Here is a 17,225-nt window from a genome sequence, read left to right on the forward strand (position 1 = left end):
AAATATTCGCGGATTGTGGCGCGAGCGTTCTGTTAACAAGTGCCCGGAGGATAACGATATCGATCACGTCCTCCCACGGAAATTCTGAATGGATCAGCTGGGGACACGCGGGGAACGCTGCCCTCGAAATGGAACTCTGTCCGGAAGAGTGGGATTTTTTTTTCCAGCCGTATCGCAATTTGTAGAAATTGACACAGGATCGAACAGAAACTGGCACCGTTGAAATGAATCGTTGGATCGTTTCGCATTTTGTCTTGGTTCTGCGACACTTTCGCTGCTACTCGTGCACACTTGCTGTTCTCGATTAGTAGACTGCGGATTTTGCGCGTTTGGAACTGAAATGGATAAGAGAAATGTCCAACGATAGAGTCACCGGTAGAATTCAGGAATATTCTTATATTATTTTCCTAATTTGCTGAAGATGTTTAGAGAAGAAATAAATATTCAAGAAAGTTGAGACAATTGAGGTAATCGTTCTTAATTAGTAGGATGTTGTGCATTTAAAACTGAAGGAGTAAAATATAAAATAGAAACTTCAGAAGAATTTGAGAATTTTCTCACATTATTTTTCCAATTTGTTAAAGATGAGGGGAAATGAATATTTGACTCTTGTCTCTTAGTATTTTAATTTTGCGTATGGATCTGTAGTCTATTAATGATATTTCTGACGCAAGTATTGCACTTTTCGTTTCAATGTTAGTGTCTTCATGCTTAATACATTGACTGTAGGTTTCTTGTGGTTTTCCCTTTAGGTTGACAATGGGTGGTTTATTAAGTTCAGTTCCTGGTTAGATTTTTCATTTTATACTTCGAAAGAGATGCTTAAAAAATTCGTTTATTGAGTAGATACATGTGTAGAAAATTGTAAAAGTATTTTCATTTAACCCTTAAGTGGTGTGTTGATTAATGAGTTTAACGTGTGCTGACGTAACTATTTGATAATTTCGGTACATTTTTATGTATTTTAGGATGTTTCCAATGCCACAAAGTTTGAAATGAATGATAGATGTATTAATTACGATTTTTGGGGTCAGTCTCGAAAGTCCACTGAAGGGTTAAGGAATGTATAGTGGAACTCCATTTATGTGAACCCGAAAAGCTGTGCGTATAACTAGGTCGCCTCTGGGTCGTATGGTAGAAATCTACCTAATTCTCCCTATTATCCATGATATATGGTTCAGATAATTGGAGTTCGCGTTTCAGATAAGTGAATTAGGTCAAGGATTTCTTTATACAAAATAATGTTTCAAACTGTGCCAAATCAATTCGAATTCAATTCTTTCTGAATCAATCCTTTATTCAATAATTGTAGTTTTAATATGATTTTAACATAAAATATCCTTTACAATAACTAGAAAAAATATGAGTGATGAAAAGATGAGGAAGAATCATTTGTCTGACACTGTAGACGTATGCTTTATTAATTATTAGATAACAACACATCAGAATTATCATTAGACAATATAAGTCAATGTTTAACACGTTCGCTGCCACGTAGATCGTATACGAGTGGCATGCATTTTCAATCAAGTTTACAAATCAATTTTTACCAAATTGCATCAGAGAAAATTAACTCTTTAGACTCTATTAAGATTTATTAGGATTCGTTGGTTAGGATGATATCTTTGAAGGATGCAGAAGAGTCGAAGGAATGATCGTAGTGATAAATAGACTGCGGATTTATATGCAAAATAAAAATTGTCTGCCTCAATTGCAAACACATAAAAGCCAAATAGAAATTTCCTTTCTTCTTCAGAGACTTTAAAAAATGTTTTTAAATATTTTTACCGATTTAAATTTCTCTTACTTATTTTTCTCATAAATGCATAAAATCCATAGTGTGGTAATAAAGTTTGTATTATCAGTCTTGGTTGTTTCAACTAAATTACATCGATTTCGTAGGACGTTTCAGGGGTTGTAATTGGCAATGAGCGTGTCAATCTCAGATTCAACAATAAAGAAGTCGCAGAGCTTCTCTCTAGTTCTCCAGACTTTAGAGTCTATTAGGATTTATTGGGGTTCCTTGATTAGGATCGAAGGGTGCAGTGGAAGAGTTGCAGGAATAATCACTGTGATAAACTTTATGTTTCCAGTCTTGGTTGCATTGACTAAATTACACTGATTTCGTCGGATGTCCCGAGGGTTGCAACTTGGCAATGAACGTGTCAAACTCAATGTTAACAACAAAGAAACTGCAGGAGCTTCTTCCCAGCTCTAAATTCGAAACTCCCGAGCAAAGAGTCTGGAATTTAGAATGACAAAAGGTACACTGAGAAATCAGTAGCAGCGAAAGCGTCGAACCCAAACCGCCCGGACCTTATTCGCCGTCGCCCTAAAAGCACACTACTCATCTACAATAATCGAACAATTCCTTTTTCCATCACCTCGAGCAAACGCCTCGAGATTCCCTAGAAGAAAAAAAAGAAGAAACAGAAAACCGAGGAATCCCGCAGATCCGAAGAATCCTTCTCTCCTTCGCTCGAAAGAAAACCCATCGATCTTCGCAAAGATTCGTCGGGTGTCGGGTTCTCATTAACGAACGGGGAAAGACAAGATGGTTCTTAACTTGGCTACCTTACGCCGCTAAAATACATCACCGTCGTGTAATAATTACGCTCCGTCGGCGATTCGCAATTTATCTTGGAGCTTGTCTAGACGCGGGCCGAAGATAGAGAAAGATAGAAAGAGAGAGTAAGGATCGAGATAGAGCGAATGAAATACAGATGAAAGGCGAGAGAGGGAGAGAGAGAGAGAGAGAGAGAGAGAGAGAGATAGAGCTTGGCGTGAAAATTCCGGCGAGGACGAGCCCTCTCGCGGACCTTATCTCAAGATATGTTGGGATCACGAGTCTCCGGGTCTGGGTCGAACAATGAAAACACGGACACCGTACACAGAGCGATTAGAGTGATGGGGGAAACGGAGAATTACGAGTAGGATAAACTGGTTGATCAGTCGGATGATCAGGCCGGATGTCTCGCGAGGCCTCGAGCGGATTCGAGCTGCCACAGGGACCACGATCAGACCAATCCCGGGCTGCTGCTGTTTCTTCTTCTGCTTCTGTCTTCTGTTTTTTTCCTATGTTTTCTTCTGCCTTTTTGCTTGCTGCGGGGATTGAAAACAGTTGTAGCAGTGCACGGTTAAATTTACACGAGTCAGCCCCACTCCTCTCTCAACACACAGTGCCTTGACCTCGGCGAAGATATGCGAGAAAAGTGTACAAGGATAGAGAATGAATACAGTGTATACCAGGCAACCACTGGGAAAAGTAAACGTGGAATAAAGAAAATTTTTAATTCAGTAATGTTTGTGTTATCTTTTTAAACGTAGTACCGGCGGGTTGTTGAGATTCTCCCGATTAAAATGAGTCTAAACACGACGTAAATCGGCCTACTTTTATGGAATTCATACATGCTACCCCCTCTACCTCGCCGCGATCGCATGCTACCCCCACTACCGCGCTCGTGCGTCGCCATCTCGTGACCATCAGTTGCCTAGGCCTGCATTAATTCTAGTAGTAGTCCGATTTACGTCGTGTTTGGACTCATTTCAATCAGAAAAATCCCAACGATCTACTGGTACTACGTTTGTAAAGCTAAGACAAAAATGATCATATTTACAATTTTCTTTATTGCATGATTACCTTTCAATCTCGCGACATCTCTTTGAAGTACGTCTGTTCCTTCTCCTCTAGTAGTTTTATTCTCTTTGTCTACAGAGAAGTGTCCACTGAGCTCGAGGCAGTAAGTAGTAGGAAAAGAGTGGGCGTGGTCGTGTAACCGGATAAGGCGATCAACTGTGCCCTTAAATCAAATTGATGATAGGGTCCCCAAAGAAGACTCTCTGTGGCAAATTTGAAGTCGGTACCTTTATCACAAGGGCAGTTACAGGATGAGCAGGGTTTAATCAATTATGCTCTCTTTCTTCTGTTCTACCGAATAAAAAATTACGAAAAAATTCACGAACATTGTACCTAACGGCATACACGACTGTGAATTTTCTCTGATTTTTTTAACTGCAAAATCAATTTTTTTAAACATTTATATCCGATATTTAAATCAGTAACTTTAAGTTCCCGGAATTTCTAAAAAATCGAGTGTACAGTAAAAAATTTTGAAAAAATTCACAGTCGTGCATGGTATTTGGTAGAATGTTCGTGAATTTTTTCGTAATTTTTTATTAAGCAGAACGGAAGCAATAGAGCACAATTCATTAAACCGTGTTTACCCTATAACTGCGTTTGTGGCAGGGGTACCGACTCGAAACTTGTCACAGAGGGATTTCTTTGGGGGCCTAATCGAATGGCATGAGGGAAGATCAATTTGGTTTGGGGGCAGATTTTATCACCTTATCCCGCTGTACCCTTCAAATGTATTTTCTGGAACCTTTCAGTCCCTGGTGCTGTCTTCTGTCTTCCAACCGGCTGTTTTATGCCATAGCTTCCTCAGCAGTGATATGCATAGAAGAGCGACGCCAAGAGCCACAGGGCACCGGTACCTTGTGACCCGAACCTGCCCCCGACCCCGTTCCTGCCGGGTCGTTTGCGTTTCGGCTTCGGCTTGGCGCGACGTTTCCGCGAGAAAATCGCGTTCGTCGCGTTCGTCGGCGAGTCGATGTTGCAGTAGCTCAGGTCGCAGCAGCTGATGCACACCTGGAACGAAATAACCGAATTTATTTTGACCGTCGAGCTATCGGCCTCTCCCTCCTGTGAATCTTTTTTTTATTTCGATATGGCCCTTTGCGATGTTTCTATTAAACAGAGGGTGGGGGTCTTTTTTTCTCGGAAGGGAGAGACCGGCACGACCAGGTGCCACGGAACAAAATTCGCTATTTCGCACCTGCTGCGTGTCCACCGGCACGCAACCCACCGACGCTGGACCGCATTCCTCGCTGCTCGCGCAGCTCTTGCTCACCTGAAACCGGAACACGATCGTTTCAACAACTGATCCTGCTGTTTGCACCCTGGAGAAGGGTTGCGTTCCTAATCTTCAAAGGGAACTGCAAGTACAGTGATTTCTCTATATATGTCGCGGAGGCTTGAATGATAAACGTCGCGGAATTATCCCCCCCCCCCAAATTTTCTTTGTTGTTGCCGTTGCATTAAATCCCGCATGAAAATGAAAAAGTATGCAATGACGAATATGATCCTCGGAGGGTACGGACGCCGTCATTTTATTACAGGGTTGTAAACAAAAAATTATACTTTTTAGAATATTTTCAGCACAGGTTGCTTTACCGAAAACTGTAAAAGAATACGTTATTCCTCTTCAACGATCAGTATAGAACTAAAGGCAAAACGAATTCTTTGCAAATAATTGATTACTTATGGGTACCCCTAATAAATGCCGGTAAATAGTCGATGTGTTAATTATGATCGAGGAGTTTTGAGACAGTTCGGCTCGAATAAAAAGGAATAACAATTTTCACGAATCCCGTGCATCGAGGGGAACGGGTTAAGTCGACCGGCATTTTTCTACGCGGTCTTTTGTCTCGTGTTCGCAGCTCGCGGGTTCTCCTGGGTTCTCAATCCTTCACGGGAGAATAGGTTTTTTCACGGAATACCCCGGGCCCGAGCTATTGATCCCCGGCAGTTCATCGTTAGAAACTACCGATGCTCGCCTGTTTAATTCATAGATCTTCGATTTCCTGTACGTAGGATATTCATCGTTATGATTGCAGCCGGTTTTGCCAGGCCCGCCCCCGTCCCTCTCCTATACACACCCCCTCCTTCCCTTTCACCCCCCCTTTTTCCCTTTTAGCCCGTGTCTTTTTCCGGGAAATTGCCGGAACTTTCTGGCTGAATGGAACTGCTAGCCGCAATTCCGCCATCCGGAATTGTTATTCTTTTTCTTGGCGGAACAGGGAGTGGAACGAGATTGCGCGACGGGACGCGACGCGACGCGACGCGGTACTCGGTCGACGACCGTCGCCATTTTCCGATTATGAAGGCTTCCCGTTTATGCAGAATTAAGGATTCTGCGGGACCGGTGGAAATGTTCCCGGTTAACTTCAATGCTGCGAGTTCTGGCGTCCTTCTTTTCCACCGTATTCGATTTGTTGAACAGTTTTTGCTGGCTACACAATGCTCATTATTTCTATAATTAATTTCTTCCATTTTCTGTTCCCCAGGAAGGTCTGTTATAGATTGCGGATTTAATGAATGTGCTCGATGCAATCGCTTCTCTTCGTTCTGTCGATCCTGATCGACAGTGTACACTGATAGAAGACATAGCATAGCATAGAAAACAAAAATCGCACAAAACAAACCGCACAAAAAAGAAAATCGTATAGAAAAGGACCGCACAAAAACAGGGGATACAGAAGACCGTACCGAAGACCCAGAATCGAACACTATGATCAATGCTGAATTTTTCTACCGTGGACCCGATGGGAAACGCCAAGACGCGCATAATCCCCGAGGCGTAATTATACGTCTATTAATATTCCCGGACTATAGCGTCGGTCCATTAAGCTGTACCGAACTTTTAAGCGGCATCGCGGGTCCATGAATCCTTGTCTTTCTTCCCGCCGTTTCGGGACAATGCCGAGTGTCCATTGAAATCGAACATTAATTAAAAAAGTTCATGAATAATATGCAGATCGTTTCGCGGGGCGTTTGTTTTCCACTCGGGGAAATACTAAATCTGCGGGCGTCAAACGTTCATGAAAAATGCATGCCGCTCGCGGTGTCTTTCTCTATCTCGCGTGTACACCGATACACGTACGCAGGGGAAACGTACACGTTGGATCAGTCGATGCCCGGGCACTATTAAAAACGTTTTTACACGCGATCATAAAACTAATCTCGGGGGCCACTCGGTGAAACAACAGTGGAGATCGATCAATATTTGCACGCGGAAGGGGGGGGGGGGAAGTAACGCCGATTTTGCGATCGCGTCACGCGGACATTTCCATTCGTAAAACGATAGATCCTGGCCTGAAAATTGTCCCGTGTCACCTGTCGATCTTCCCACGGGCTGGTTACGCTATCCAGGAATTAATTAACCGATCGGCGAGAGAAGCGGCTCGTGGCCGACGCGACGGCGTCTCCGCGCCGTCCAGCCCCTAATTAATATCGATGTTCATAATTGGAAGAGTTGAGAATCTGCTTATCCGACTGCTAATGGTGTTAAAGCCTCCGAAGACGCTCCGCAGAGATGTCTTTCTTCTTTCGAGCGATTATTTTTCCTCTGAACTAATTACGGAACGTTCGGCGAGTCTTTTGTTCCTGGACTCTTGGAAGGAAAATTAATTTTTAAATTGTGGCGCGTTCTACTGATTTTATTGACGTTACTAGAAAATGTCGGTTAGTGACGGTTATAGTACAGTGATCTCTCTATATATGTCGCCAAAGCCTGGATGATAAACGTCGCGGAATTATTCCCACTACCGCGGGCGAGATCCGTGTTGTTGACATATATCGAGAATTCGTTGTATCTGTTTAAATGAAATCCGTTTCGTATTCGAATGTTATAGAAGAAAATCATGGCTCGAGATTACGCTTATTTTTACTAAAATTACATGCAATTCTCTGGTAAAATTGGAAAGTTCAGAGACATTAATTAAAGACAGTGTTACAGCTTGGAATAAATGGTGTGTATAAAATTAATTAGATCTTTTTGACACGAAGTGCGGAATTATGCTCAAGTAATAATAAATGCATTAATGAATAGTCAATGATAACTATAAAATGCTCCATTCGTCGGGAATAAATGCAATTTGAAATTACCATCACGCTGCATTAAGAGATAATCAGATGTAATTTACGAACTTCATTCATTATCTCGAGGGAATAGGGTAAGGGGCCCAGTTACTGTGGGGGTACCAATTATTGTGCCTATGTTAATTATACCTATTTTTAAAGCATGATGAATATTAAAAAAGAGATATTAAATTTTGTTCTTTAAAATCAGTTAATATATATGTTACACATCTCTTTTTTTAATATGCATTATACTTTAAAAATATGTATTATTAATGTAGGCTCAGTAATTGGTACCCCCACAGTAATTGGGTCCTTTACCCTAGCGTCTAGAGTTGTATACAGCGATGAACAGTTCTTTAACAATTTTTCAATCGAAATGAATACTTCTGATTTAATATTTTGCGAACCTCAAAATGCAAAGAACCACTTTAAAAATTTAGAGTGCAGGAATGCCTGGTAACCGACTGAATCGTGATTTTATTTCAACCTAAATGCATTCTATCAACTAAATGCATTTAGTGACGTTAATTTTTCTCGTTCATAAATTTTGCAGCGTTCGAAATGCCTGGGTTCTAGCATTTTGTTTAAATTTTATGCCTTGAAAATGTCATTTCTATGAATTGTAAATAAATTCGTAAAATTTACAGGTTCCAAAGTGAAGCATTTTACAGCTGCATCACGAATTTTAAATGCACTTTTCTCGGCGCCTGTCACGGTATCTCAAAAACGAAATATCCGATTTGCTTCAATCTTGGCAGACGACTTCAGCAGACGTCCTATCGCCGCCCGAACTTCAATCAAGTCGATACTCGCAAGATACGGTCCTCGAAATTTAAAAAACTCGAAAACTTCTCATGAAAATCGAAGTTCTATCTTTACGACATTTTCATCTTTCGTTATCTACCATTTATTCTACTTCGAAATTCGTGCACAACTCTGGTAAAAATCGACAATTCTCCATGAACAAAAATCGTGTTCATTCTTCAAAGCTTGCCAAAACAATTCGCAAAACTTCAAGTTGATACGATTTTTAGATCCGTCGCAAAAAATCCGTAACGACATATATTTCCAATGAAACGTGCTGGCTGTGCCTCGGATAAAATTCCAACAAAACTTCGGCTAGAATCAATATTTCCGTATCACAGAAATTGTGTTACGTTCTTCGAAATATGCCAAATCTCCCTATAAAATTTAAAAGCGACGTGTTTTTCTCGTTTCGTTGGAAAAAATTCGGAACGACACGAAATGAAACATACTTCGATAAAATATTCCGGCTGCACCCCGGCTAAAATTCTAACGCAACTCCGGTTAGGATCAATACTTTCGCATAAAAAAAATTGCAATGCATTCTCCGAAGCTTGCCAAATGTTCTCACAAAATTCGAAATTGTTGCGCGTTTTAGTGCCCTCGCAAAAAATGCCCGTAACCACATACACTTTTCATGCTGCCTGCGCCTCGGCGGAAATTCTCACACAGCTCCTGCTGGGATTAACGTGTTAACGTAAAAAAAATTGCGTTGCACTCTACGAAGGTTGTCAAATCAGCCCACAAAATTCGAGGTTGCGGGGGTTTCTCGTTCGACCGCGAAAAAATTCGCAATTTGATCCAATCTGCGAAGGGGGAGGTCGCGATTAGGCGAGACACGGGGGTGATTCGCGATTGATTTTCATCGGGGTCGCATGATTGCGGTGCAGCCAGTGCACGACCCGTGTTGATTCTATCGCGTCGACCCGACACGGTTAAATCGAGCCGTGAAACGAGAAACAAGCGTGAAGGATCGCGTCGCGGGGCCCGCTTTCAAACGCGGCGAAATTCCGCTCGTTCCTTTCGGCACCGATCGCCTGTCGTCCGACTCGGAAACTGTCGGACGTTCTCCACGGGATCGGCAAACTGCCCGGAAACGCTTGAATAACCTACAATTACCGTAATGAATTAAAAGGAAATTCCTATCCGGAGCAAATGGAGAAGTTACCGGCCGGAATCGGAACTTTTTTCGCCGGGAAAATTGTTTCGCTCCGAACGCTCCGCAACTTTTTTGTAACGCATCGTTGTTCGTGCCTTTTTTTCCCGCGTTTCGTTTATTTTCCAGTTGTTTTCACGTTGTTTTCAGTTTACAGTGCGGCTCCGGAGGTTCATCGATTTTCCGTCGTTACTTTCGGACCGTTGTTCTTTCCGAGTGGCCAGCACAGATTTCGCATTAGTTTTGAATATATTAGGGGGACCCATAAGTAATCAATTATTTAAGTAGTAAATTCATGTTTTTGTTTCTTAATTTATTATATAAACTGCAAAAGGATACGTGTTTCCTCTTCAACGATCGGTACAGAACTAAAGGCAAAACAAATTATTTTGCAGATAATTGATTACTTATGGGTACCCCTAATACCATTGATAGGTCAGGAACAAAAGAAGCGGACTCCAATTTTCAAAATAAACGTGAAATAGATTTGGTGGAAATTCTGTTTACGGTTCGATAAAATGGGATGGATATTTATGGGACATGATAAACGAGCGAAGAGTCAAAGAAGAAAGGAGATCACAAGGAATATGAATTTTCAAGAAAATAGACCTATTTTTCTTTTTTTTTTAATTAGGGAGACCTATCGATGCAGGATACGAACGCAAAAAAATTTTATTAACAGTGAATGCAATTTTTTTCTCGTCAGTGTGGCTGTTTTGATGGAACCTGAACTAGTGACGCGTTCGGTCAATGTGAAAAAATTTTTATTGCCAGTGAATGCTATATTTTTTCATTACCCGAGTATTTGAATACTTCAAATGAAAGTTAGAGCATCCAGTGCTTGCAATTTTTTTATTTATTTTGATAGTGTTTCTAGTGGAAGTTATATTGTTCATCACCCAAAAAAACCCCAAAAATTGCATTATCGGCGACATGTATTTACTACTTATTATAGACAAAATTTCTGACCCCTTTCCTTACAATATTTCCTTACATAAAGATTCCGAACAGAGTCTAATAAATATGTATGTTATTAATTTCCTTCAACACTTTGAACGCCAAACTAGAAACCCGAAAAATTCCATAAAATCAAAGCAAGTTATTTAACGAAATAAAAATGGCAAAAAATTAAATGTATGATACTGAGTAATCCTCCAACTTTCTTGCATGTTACAGATCCTAATCAAGCTTAGTACAATGAATATATCAACGTAAACATTCATTTTAAAACCTGCACGAATAATTCCGTCAGCAACATATGGGTGACGCGGCATTCAACGTGTTAAACCGAAATAAAATTCTATTTTGTTGTAATTTATCCTTTGGGAAAATATAGTCATACAATAAATATACACTATCTTGTTGTTGAAATTCTGAACAATGAAGGATCACTAATCATTATCACAAAATAAATAGTAGTGCAAGGGGTTGATAGAGATTACACGATCGATGCATTTAATAAACGCAAGAAAAATTGCATCACCAGTCGCATGTATGTGTTACTTATTTTTTATTTTTTAATTTGCATTGCACTATCGATGCGTCCAATAAACGCAAGAAAAATTGCATTACCAAAAATATATCATTCACAATTCAGCCAATTTAAATGTACACTGCACCGTCGAAGACGAAGTTAAAGTTGCAATGATTCCCGGGAACGGAATGCAACATCGTTTTTTAATGGTTACCTGCGTGAATCGTGATTTCACGGTTGAGAAAGTTCGCGGAGAAGTTACCTTTAATTGATTAAGTAAAATGTACCCAGCGACCGAAAGTTTCGGCAGCGTCTCGCCTATACTTTCGGGTGTTCTGCGTAATAACACGTTACGGTTGATAAAACACCGAGTTCCCACGAAATTTCCCTCCAGTCGAATATTCTTCTTCTCTTAATATATATACACGTCCGCGCGCGTTGCTCAACAGGTAGTTCCTTGCCCTTTGCTGCAATGTTCGCTTTTACAATTACGCCGCTCCGCCGTTGAACTTCCCGGGACAGGCTCTCCAACTTAAAAATGCTCCTCCGCGACTGGCCACCGTCGAAAGTGCTCGTTAACCAGCCCATTTAATTACCGAAACCCCGTAAACTCTTCCACGAACGCCAACAAACAGTTAATTTTCTGTCCTGGGTTTATGCATAATTTCTATCGGAAGCAATTTGATACTACCTCATTTCATCGCCGAAGCTCCATAAAATCTTTTACGCACCTTCGGAAAAAATTCATTTTGTGTCCCGGATTCATGGACCATTTTTATTGCAGCACGCAGTCAAAGCATTGAACATTAAACGTGTCATCGAGAGCGCTAATTAGTTATTTAATCATGAAAATCCCGGGAACTCTTTTACGAATGATGACAAAAAATTAATTTCTCGGCCAGTAAAAATAAAACATTCTAGCCGAAAGATATTTGATCCACTGATATTTGATTAATTTAGTGAAATTTTCATCTTTCGTGGAATATTATTCAAGTTTCAAAAGCACGAAATTTTCAGTCGGATTGTAAACTGATCATTTTATCCTGTATCTGTACATTATTTTCGTAAACTATTTTCGAACATCATGCAAAACCCATTTAAATTTCCATCTTCTTAAACCCTTTGCAAAAATTACAAAATCCCAAATTTAAAGTCTGTACATAAACTAATAATTTTATACTCTGTCTGCAGAGTATTTCTACAAAAGCAAATAATCAACGATCCATAATTAAAACCGCCGTTGAAAGACTGCGAATATGCAGCGATGTATGTAAAGGTTTTCGAAAATTCATTAAAATTCCGTGAATCCCAACAAAAGCCTTTCATAAAAATTTTTGACGCTCAAAATTTCTGCTTAATTCACAAATTTATAATTTCACCCTCCGCAAAACATTGTCTTTACGATACCGCGTCTGGGATTAAAACCGCCGCTGAAATGCCACGAATATTTACACAGCTATAATATTTGCACAGATGTACCTAAAGCTTTCGAAAGCTGCGCACAAAACTCCTAAGAGACCGAGGCGTCAGTTCAATGACTTCAATAACCACCGAGCGAAAGCGAAAAATTAACGATTAAGCTAGATTTGCTGACATAAAACGTTAAATCGACTTTAAAAAATGAAGAAAACTATAAATTTATAAAATTTTTCCAGCGCTATTCAACGCAAACGGTGCAGCTGATCGACGCAATAATTGCGCATAATTCTCGGCGAGCTCGTCGACGAAAAAGAAAAATATGTTACGAGACCGAGCGGAAGCAGCATAATTTTTTCGCATTCAGCGAAGAGCCGCTTTCAAGCTTTCCGTCAATAATGTGCTTCCGTTTGCCCGCCGGGTCAATTAACAATTCTTCATTAAGGTCGGGGACACACGGTCCCGATAACTCCCGATTACCCAGGAACATCTTGTCGCTAATTAACCCGAGCCAATTCAGTTGAGGAGAAGAATGGAAAGAAAGGGCGTTCGCAAAAAGGGACAAGCGTTTCCAATCGGTCACGATCGACGATTTTCGCCGACGATTCTCCGCCTAACATTTCTTGGCACGCGACCGAGCAGGTCGCGCCGGTTAGGCTACCCCGAGCGGAGAGCCTTTTTTCGAGGGTGTTGCGAAAAAATTTGCTTGCCAAGACGCTGTTTCCTTTGCTGTCCAAAATGTGCAGCGATCTGCAGAAGTCCCGGCCGGCCGCCGGACACGGCGTGTCTATCGCCCATTCGTTGCACATCTGCGGACAGAGAGAGAGAGAGAGAGAGAGAGAGAGAGACAAAGACAATGAAAACAGAGAGAGAGAATGGTCGGAGAAATTGTTCGGACATAGTTAGAGACAAGTCGGTTAGGGCAAATTTAAGTGGACCCGGTCCAGCGGGACTTTTTGCCAGACTCGCCTGATCGGCTCTTTGGCTGGCCTCGGGATCCGCAGGCTATGTAGCGGGTGATCGAATTGTTATGGTTGTTCGGAGACCTGTTTGAGAATTGTTTAAACTCGTGTGTGGAATTTGTTGTTTTCGCATGTGGTTGAGCGCGTGATTTTTTGAACACAGTGGAGACAGTTTGTGGGATTTTTGTGGAAAATGTTTAACTTAAAATGGTAATATTTTTGCATTGATATCTTCATCTTGCTGGTAAACAATTGGTAGAGTTAAAATTTTTTGATAAATGCTTTGTTCTAGAGATAATCGGATACGATGATTTCTTTTCGGGACTTCGTGTGATCGATTCTTTTCTTCTGCAAGGTGTACAGCGGGTGATCAAATTGTTGCAATTATTTGGCCAGTTGTCCAATTTTTATTTCAACCAGGACCTTCGATTTTTATAGAAATGATAAAGCAGCTTCTATGATTTTTGTGAAAAACGTTTAACAGGACGTTTAACAACGTTTGCTCTTTTTATTCGTGTCTTCGGTGTTTCGAAGCTGTTGAAAAGTATGCAGGAAGAATCGAGATGATAAATCTAGCCGGAAGTGTAGAATGAAGTTTTTATCTACGACGCTCCGTTCCCGAGATAATCGGAGCTGAAGATTCTACGGTCGCGCGTGCCGATGAATAGGAAAAGGCTGCCGTGTCTGATCATAACTTACCGTTTCTACTTCTTGTAGATATCGATGCCTGTTGGATAAACTTTTTAAAGTCGATTATCTCGGAAACAAAATACTTCGAAAGAAGGTCTTCCATAGATCTTCTGCTGAATCTTTTCCGTTGAAAATATCAGTGTCTTTTTATTTAATTATTCTGCCATTACTATACACTGTCCACTTACAGACAATTTAACCGACAACACGAAGAGGGTAGAAACAAAGAAAATCTGCCTCCTGCAACTGTTCTACACCGTAATTTTCTTTTTCATAATTCAACCCTTTAAATAAAATAATAAACGAAACATTTCTTCCGACCTAGAATATTTCCCTTCTATATATTTCTTTTTTCATGTTATACATACGAAAATGGTGCAATTTGAAACAATACTGGAAAGGTTAATTAATTTATTAACACTAAACCTACCAAGCCTTAAAAGCAACTAATACATGTTGTCTCATAAAAATGACGAGATTGAATTTATTTGGATTTTGTGCGATAACACATTCTCTCCGAAATATATTTATTTAATCATTTCCCACGAAAGCACTTTTACAATTTCAGTAATTGTAAAATAAAACATCTGGAACGGTCATTTTGACCGGCTCTGGTAGTTCTAGTGTTCAATACAAACGAATTTAATAATGTAACAAATGTTTTGAATAATGATACAGAAATTTTTAGTGGCGCCTCACAGTCTCCATTCGAGCGCTAAGGGTTAATCACTACACCAAAAAAATCATTGAAACCACCACGAGAACAGAAAGGAGGGTCCGAGAAGAAACAATTTATTCCTTGCCCCGAACACAAAATCTTTTGCCACGACCATAATTCAATCACCCACACCGCACGGTTCAAGCCCACCCGGGCCAACAAACCGGCAAAGAAAAACGTGCAAAAAGATGCAGAAGTCGGAGGGTAAAGGGCGCGCACGGTTCGTTAAATAGGCAAAAACTTGGCGCATTACATATCAGCCAGCCGATCAGGACCGGTCGGGGGTGGTGGTACCTAAAAATTCTTGGGGTGAAACGTAATCGGGGGTGAGTTCGGTTCGTTCCAGGCGAACGCTCGCGACAACTGTATCGCCTTTACAAACTTCCTGGACGCTGTGCTCTTGCCATCGAACTTGAGGAAAAGGGAAGGAGAGAGGGAGAGAGAGAGAGAGAGAGGGAGAGAGAGAGAGAGAAAGTCGTCGAAAGGCAAAAAGGAAAAATGGGAGAAGCTGGTGCTGCTGCTCCGAGGCCAAAGATAGACCAGGGAAATTCCCCGGGAAGATATCCGGTGGAAATCGGGCTGTCCTGATTTCCAGCGACCGGCGATTGGACGGATATTGGCAGCGACGGGACTAATGCAATGACACGTTCATTAATTCTGATACGTATCAATTTTCCGTTGCACAGCCGCCGTGTGCGCAGCCCTAGTTCGACGTTAAATAGATACACGCGGCGCTGCGCGTTCTGGTTCTCTGTTCTTTATTGCGTTACACTGTTACGGGGGACGATAGTGGGTTCAACGTGTTTGGGACCACCATTATTAATTAATAATGCGTAATTACGCATGGGGAAATTGAAGAACCGATATCTATGGATTCCCCTGGAAACCCACCGGAAATTCAATGATTGGCGAGAACGGATAAAATTATAATGATTTATTAAATCGAGAATATTGAGACATTTCATGCCGGGGGTTGTTGATGTTTGATGGGGTTTGTTGGAGGGTTTGAGACACTGAGACGTTTCTCATGTTGGTGTTGGGAGTAATTGGTTTCATTGCAAGGGTTCTGGTTAATTGCGGTTGGTTTGTTTGAGATTGTACTGGTCGGTCTTATTTGGTTTGGTGTTTGACGATGTTTGTTGAAGATGAATTAGAAAATGTTTGAGAGATTGAGGGGCTTCTGAAGTTGGTATTGAACTTGAGAGATTATTTTTAGAACAAATTTTTGTATTGCAAAAATCGTTTTTAGTGTCAGATGGTTTGTGTGAGAATGTAGTGATTAGTCCTGTTTGATTTGGTATTTGACGACGTTTGTTCGAGACGAATTAAACAATGTTTGAGAGATGGAGAAGCTTCTGAAGTTGGTATTGAACGTGACAGATTATTTTTATTGACTAGAACAAATTCTTTTTAGTGGCAGTTGGTTTGTTTGAGATTGTACTGGTGGGTCTTATTTGGTTTGGTGTTTGATGATGTTTGTTGGAGATGAATTAAAAAATGTTTGAGAGATAGAGGGGCTTCTGAAGTTGCTATTGAACGTGACAGATTATTTTTATTGACTAGAACAAACTTTTTTACTGGCAGTTGGCTTCCTTGAGATTGCACTGGTCGGTCTTATTTGGTTTGGTGTTTGATGATGTTTGTTGGAGACGAATTAAAAAGTGTTTGAGAGATGGAGAAGCTTCTGAAGTTGGTATTGAACGTAACAGATTATTTTTATTGACTAGAACAAATTGTTTTTAGTGGCAGTTGGTTTGTTTGAGATTGTACTGGTGGGTCTTATTTGGTTTGGTGTTTGACGATGTTTGTTGGAGACGCATTAAAAAATGTTTGAGAGATGGAGAAGCTTCTGAAGTTGGTATTGAACGTAACAGATTATTTTTATTGACTAGAACAAATTGTTTTTAGTGGCAGTTGGTTTGTTTGAGATTGTACTGGTGGGTCTTATTTAGTTTGGTGTTTGACGATGTTTGTTGGAGATGAATTAAAAAGTGTTTGGGAGATGGAGAATATTTGTATTTGTAATTATAATCTGGTTCTTTGATGTTTGAGAATTTATAAATATTGGTTGTGGACGAGTTAAGAAGAAGAGATTGAGAAATTTTCCAAGTTGCTGATGATTGTAAAAAATAATGTTTGTCGCCCCGGTTTTTAATACCAAGTGCGTAAATTTCAAATCAACGTGAAAATTGCAATTTTCGATTCTATTTGATTTGTCGCTGCCTGTGATTTTATTAATATTTATTGTTGGCAAATTGAACGCAGTTTGGTAGAATTTTTCGAAATTGTTATTGGTCATGGAG

The 17,225-nt window shown here is 40.5% G+C and overlaps 1 protein-coding gene and 1 long non-coding RNA gene across 3 annotated transcripts in view; one reads left to right on the forward strand and one right to left on the reverse strand.

The window, feature by feature from the left end:
- The window catches only part of LOC143360336 (uncharacterized), a 41,759-nt gene that overhangs the window by 5,160 nt on the left and 19,374 nt on the right, over positions 1–17,225 (forward strand). The window lies entirely within an intron of this gene.
- LOC143360329 (uncharacterized) overlaps positions 3,065–17,225 on the reverse strand; it is a 190,153-nt gene continuing 175,992 nt past the window's right edge. The window contains exons 4-7 of the mRNA XM_076799060.1: positions 13,263–13,361; positions 4,793–4,910; positions 4,383–4,648; positions 3,065–3,102 (exon numbers count right to left, since the gene is read on the reverse strand). Of these exons, the coding sequence (XP_076655175.1) occupies positions 4,386–4,648; positions 4,793–4,910; positions 13,263–13,361 (480 nt within the window). The 3' untranslated portion in view covers positions 3,065–3,102; positions 4,383–4,385. The remainder of the gene's footprint in view (positions 3,103–4,382; positions 4,649–4,792; positions 4,911–13,262; positions 13,362–17,225) is intronic.

The sequence above is a fragment of the Halictus rubicundus genome, chromosome 1 (genome assembly GCF_050948215.1).
Source record: "Halictus rubicundus isolate RS-2024b chromosome 1, iyHalRubi1_principal, whole genome shotgun sequence".
Taxonomy (NCBI): domain Eukaryota; kingdom Metazoa; phylum Arthropoda; class Insecta; order Hymenoptera; family Halictidae; genus Halictus; species Halictus rubicundus.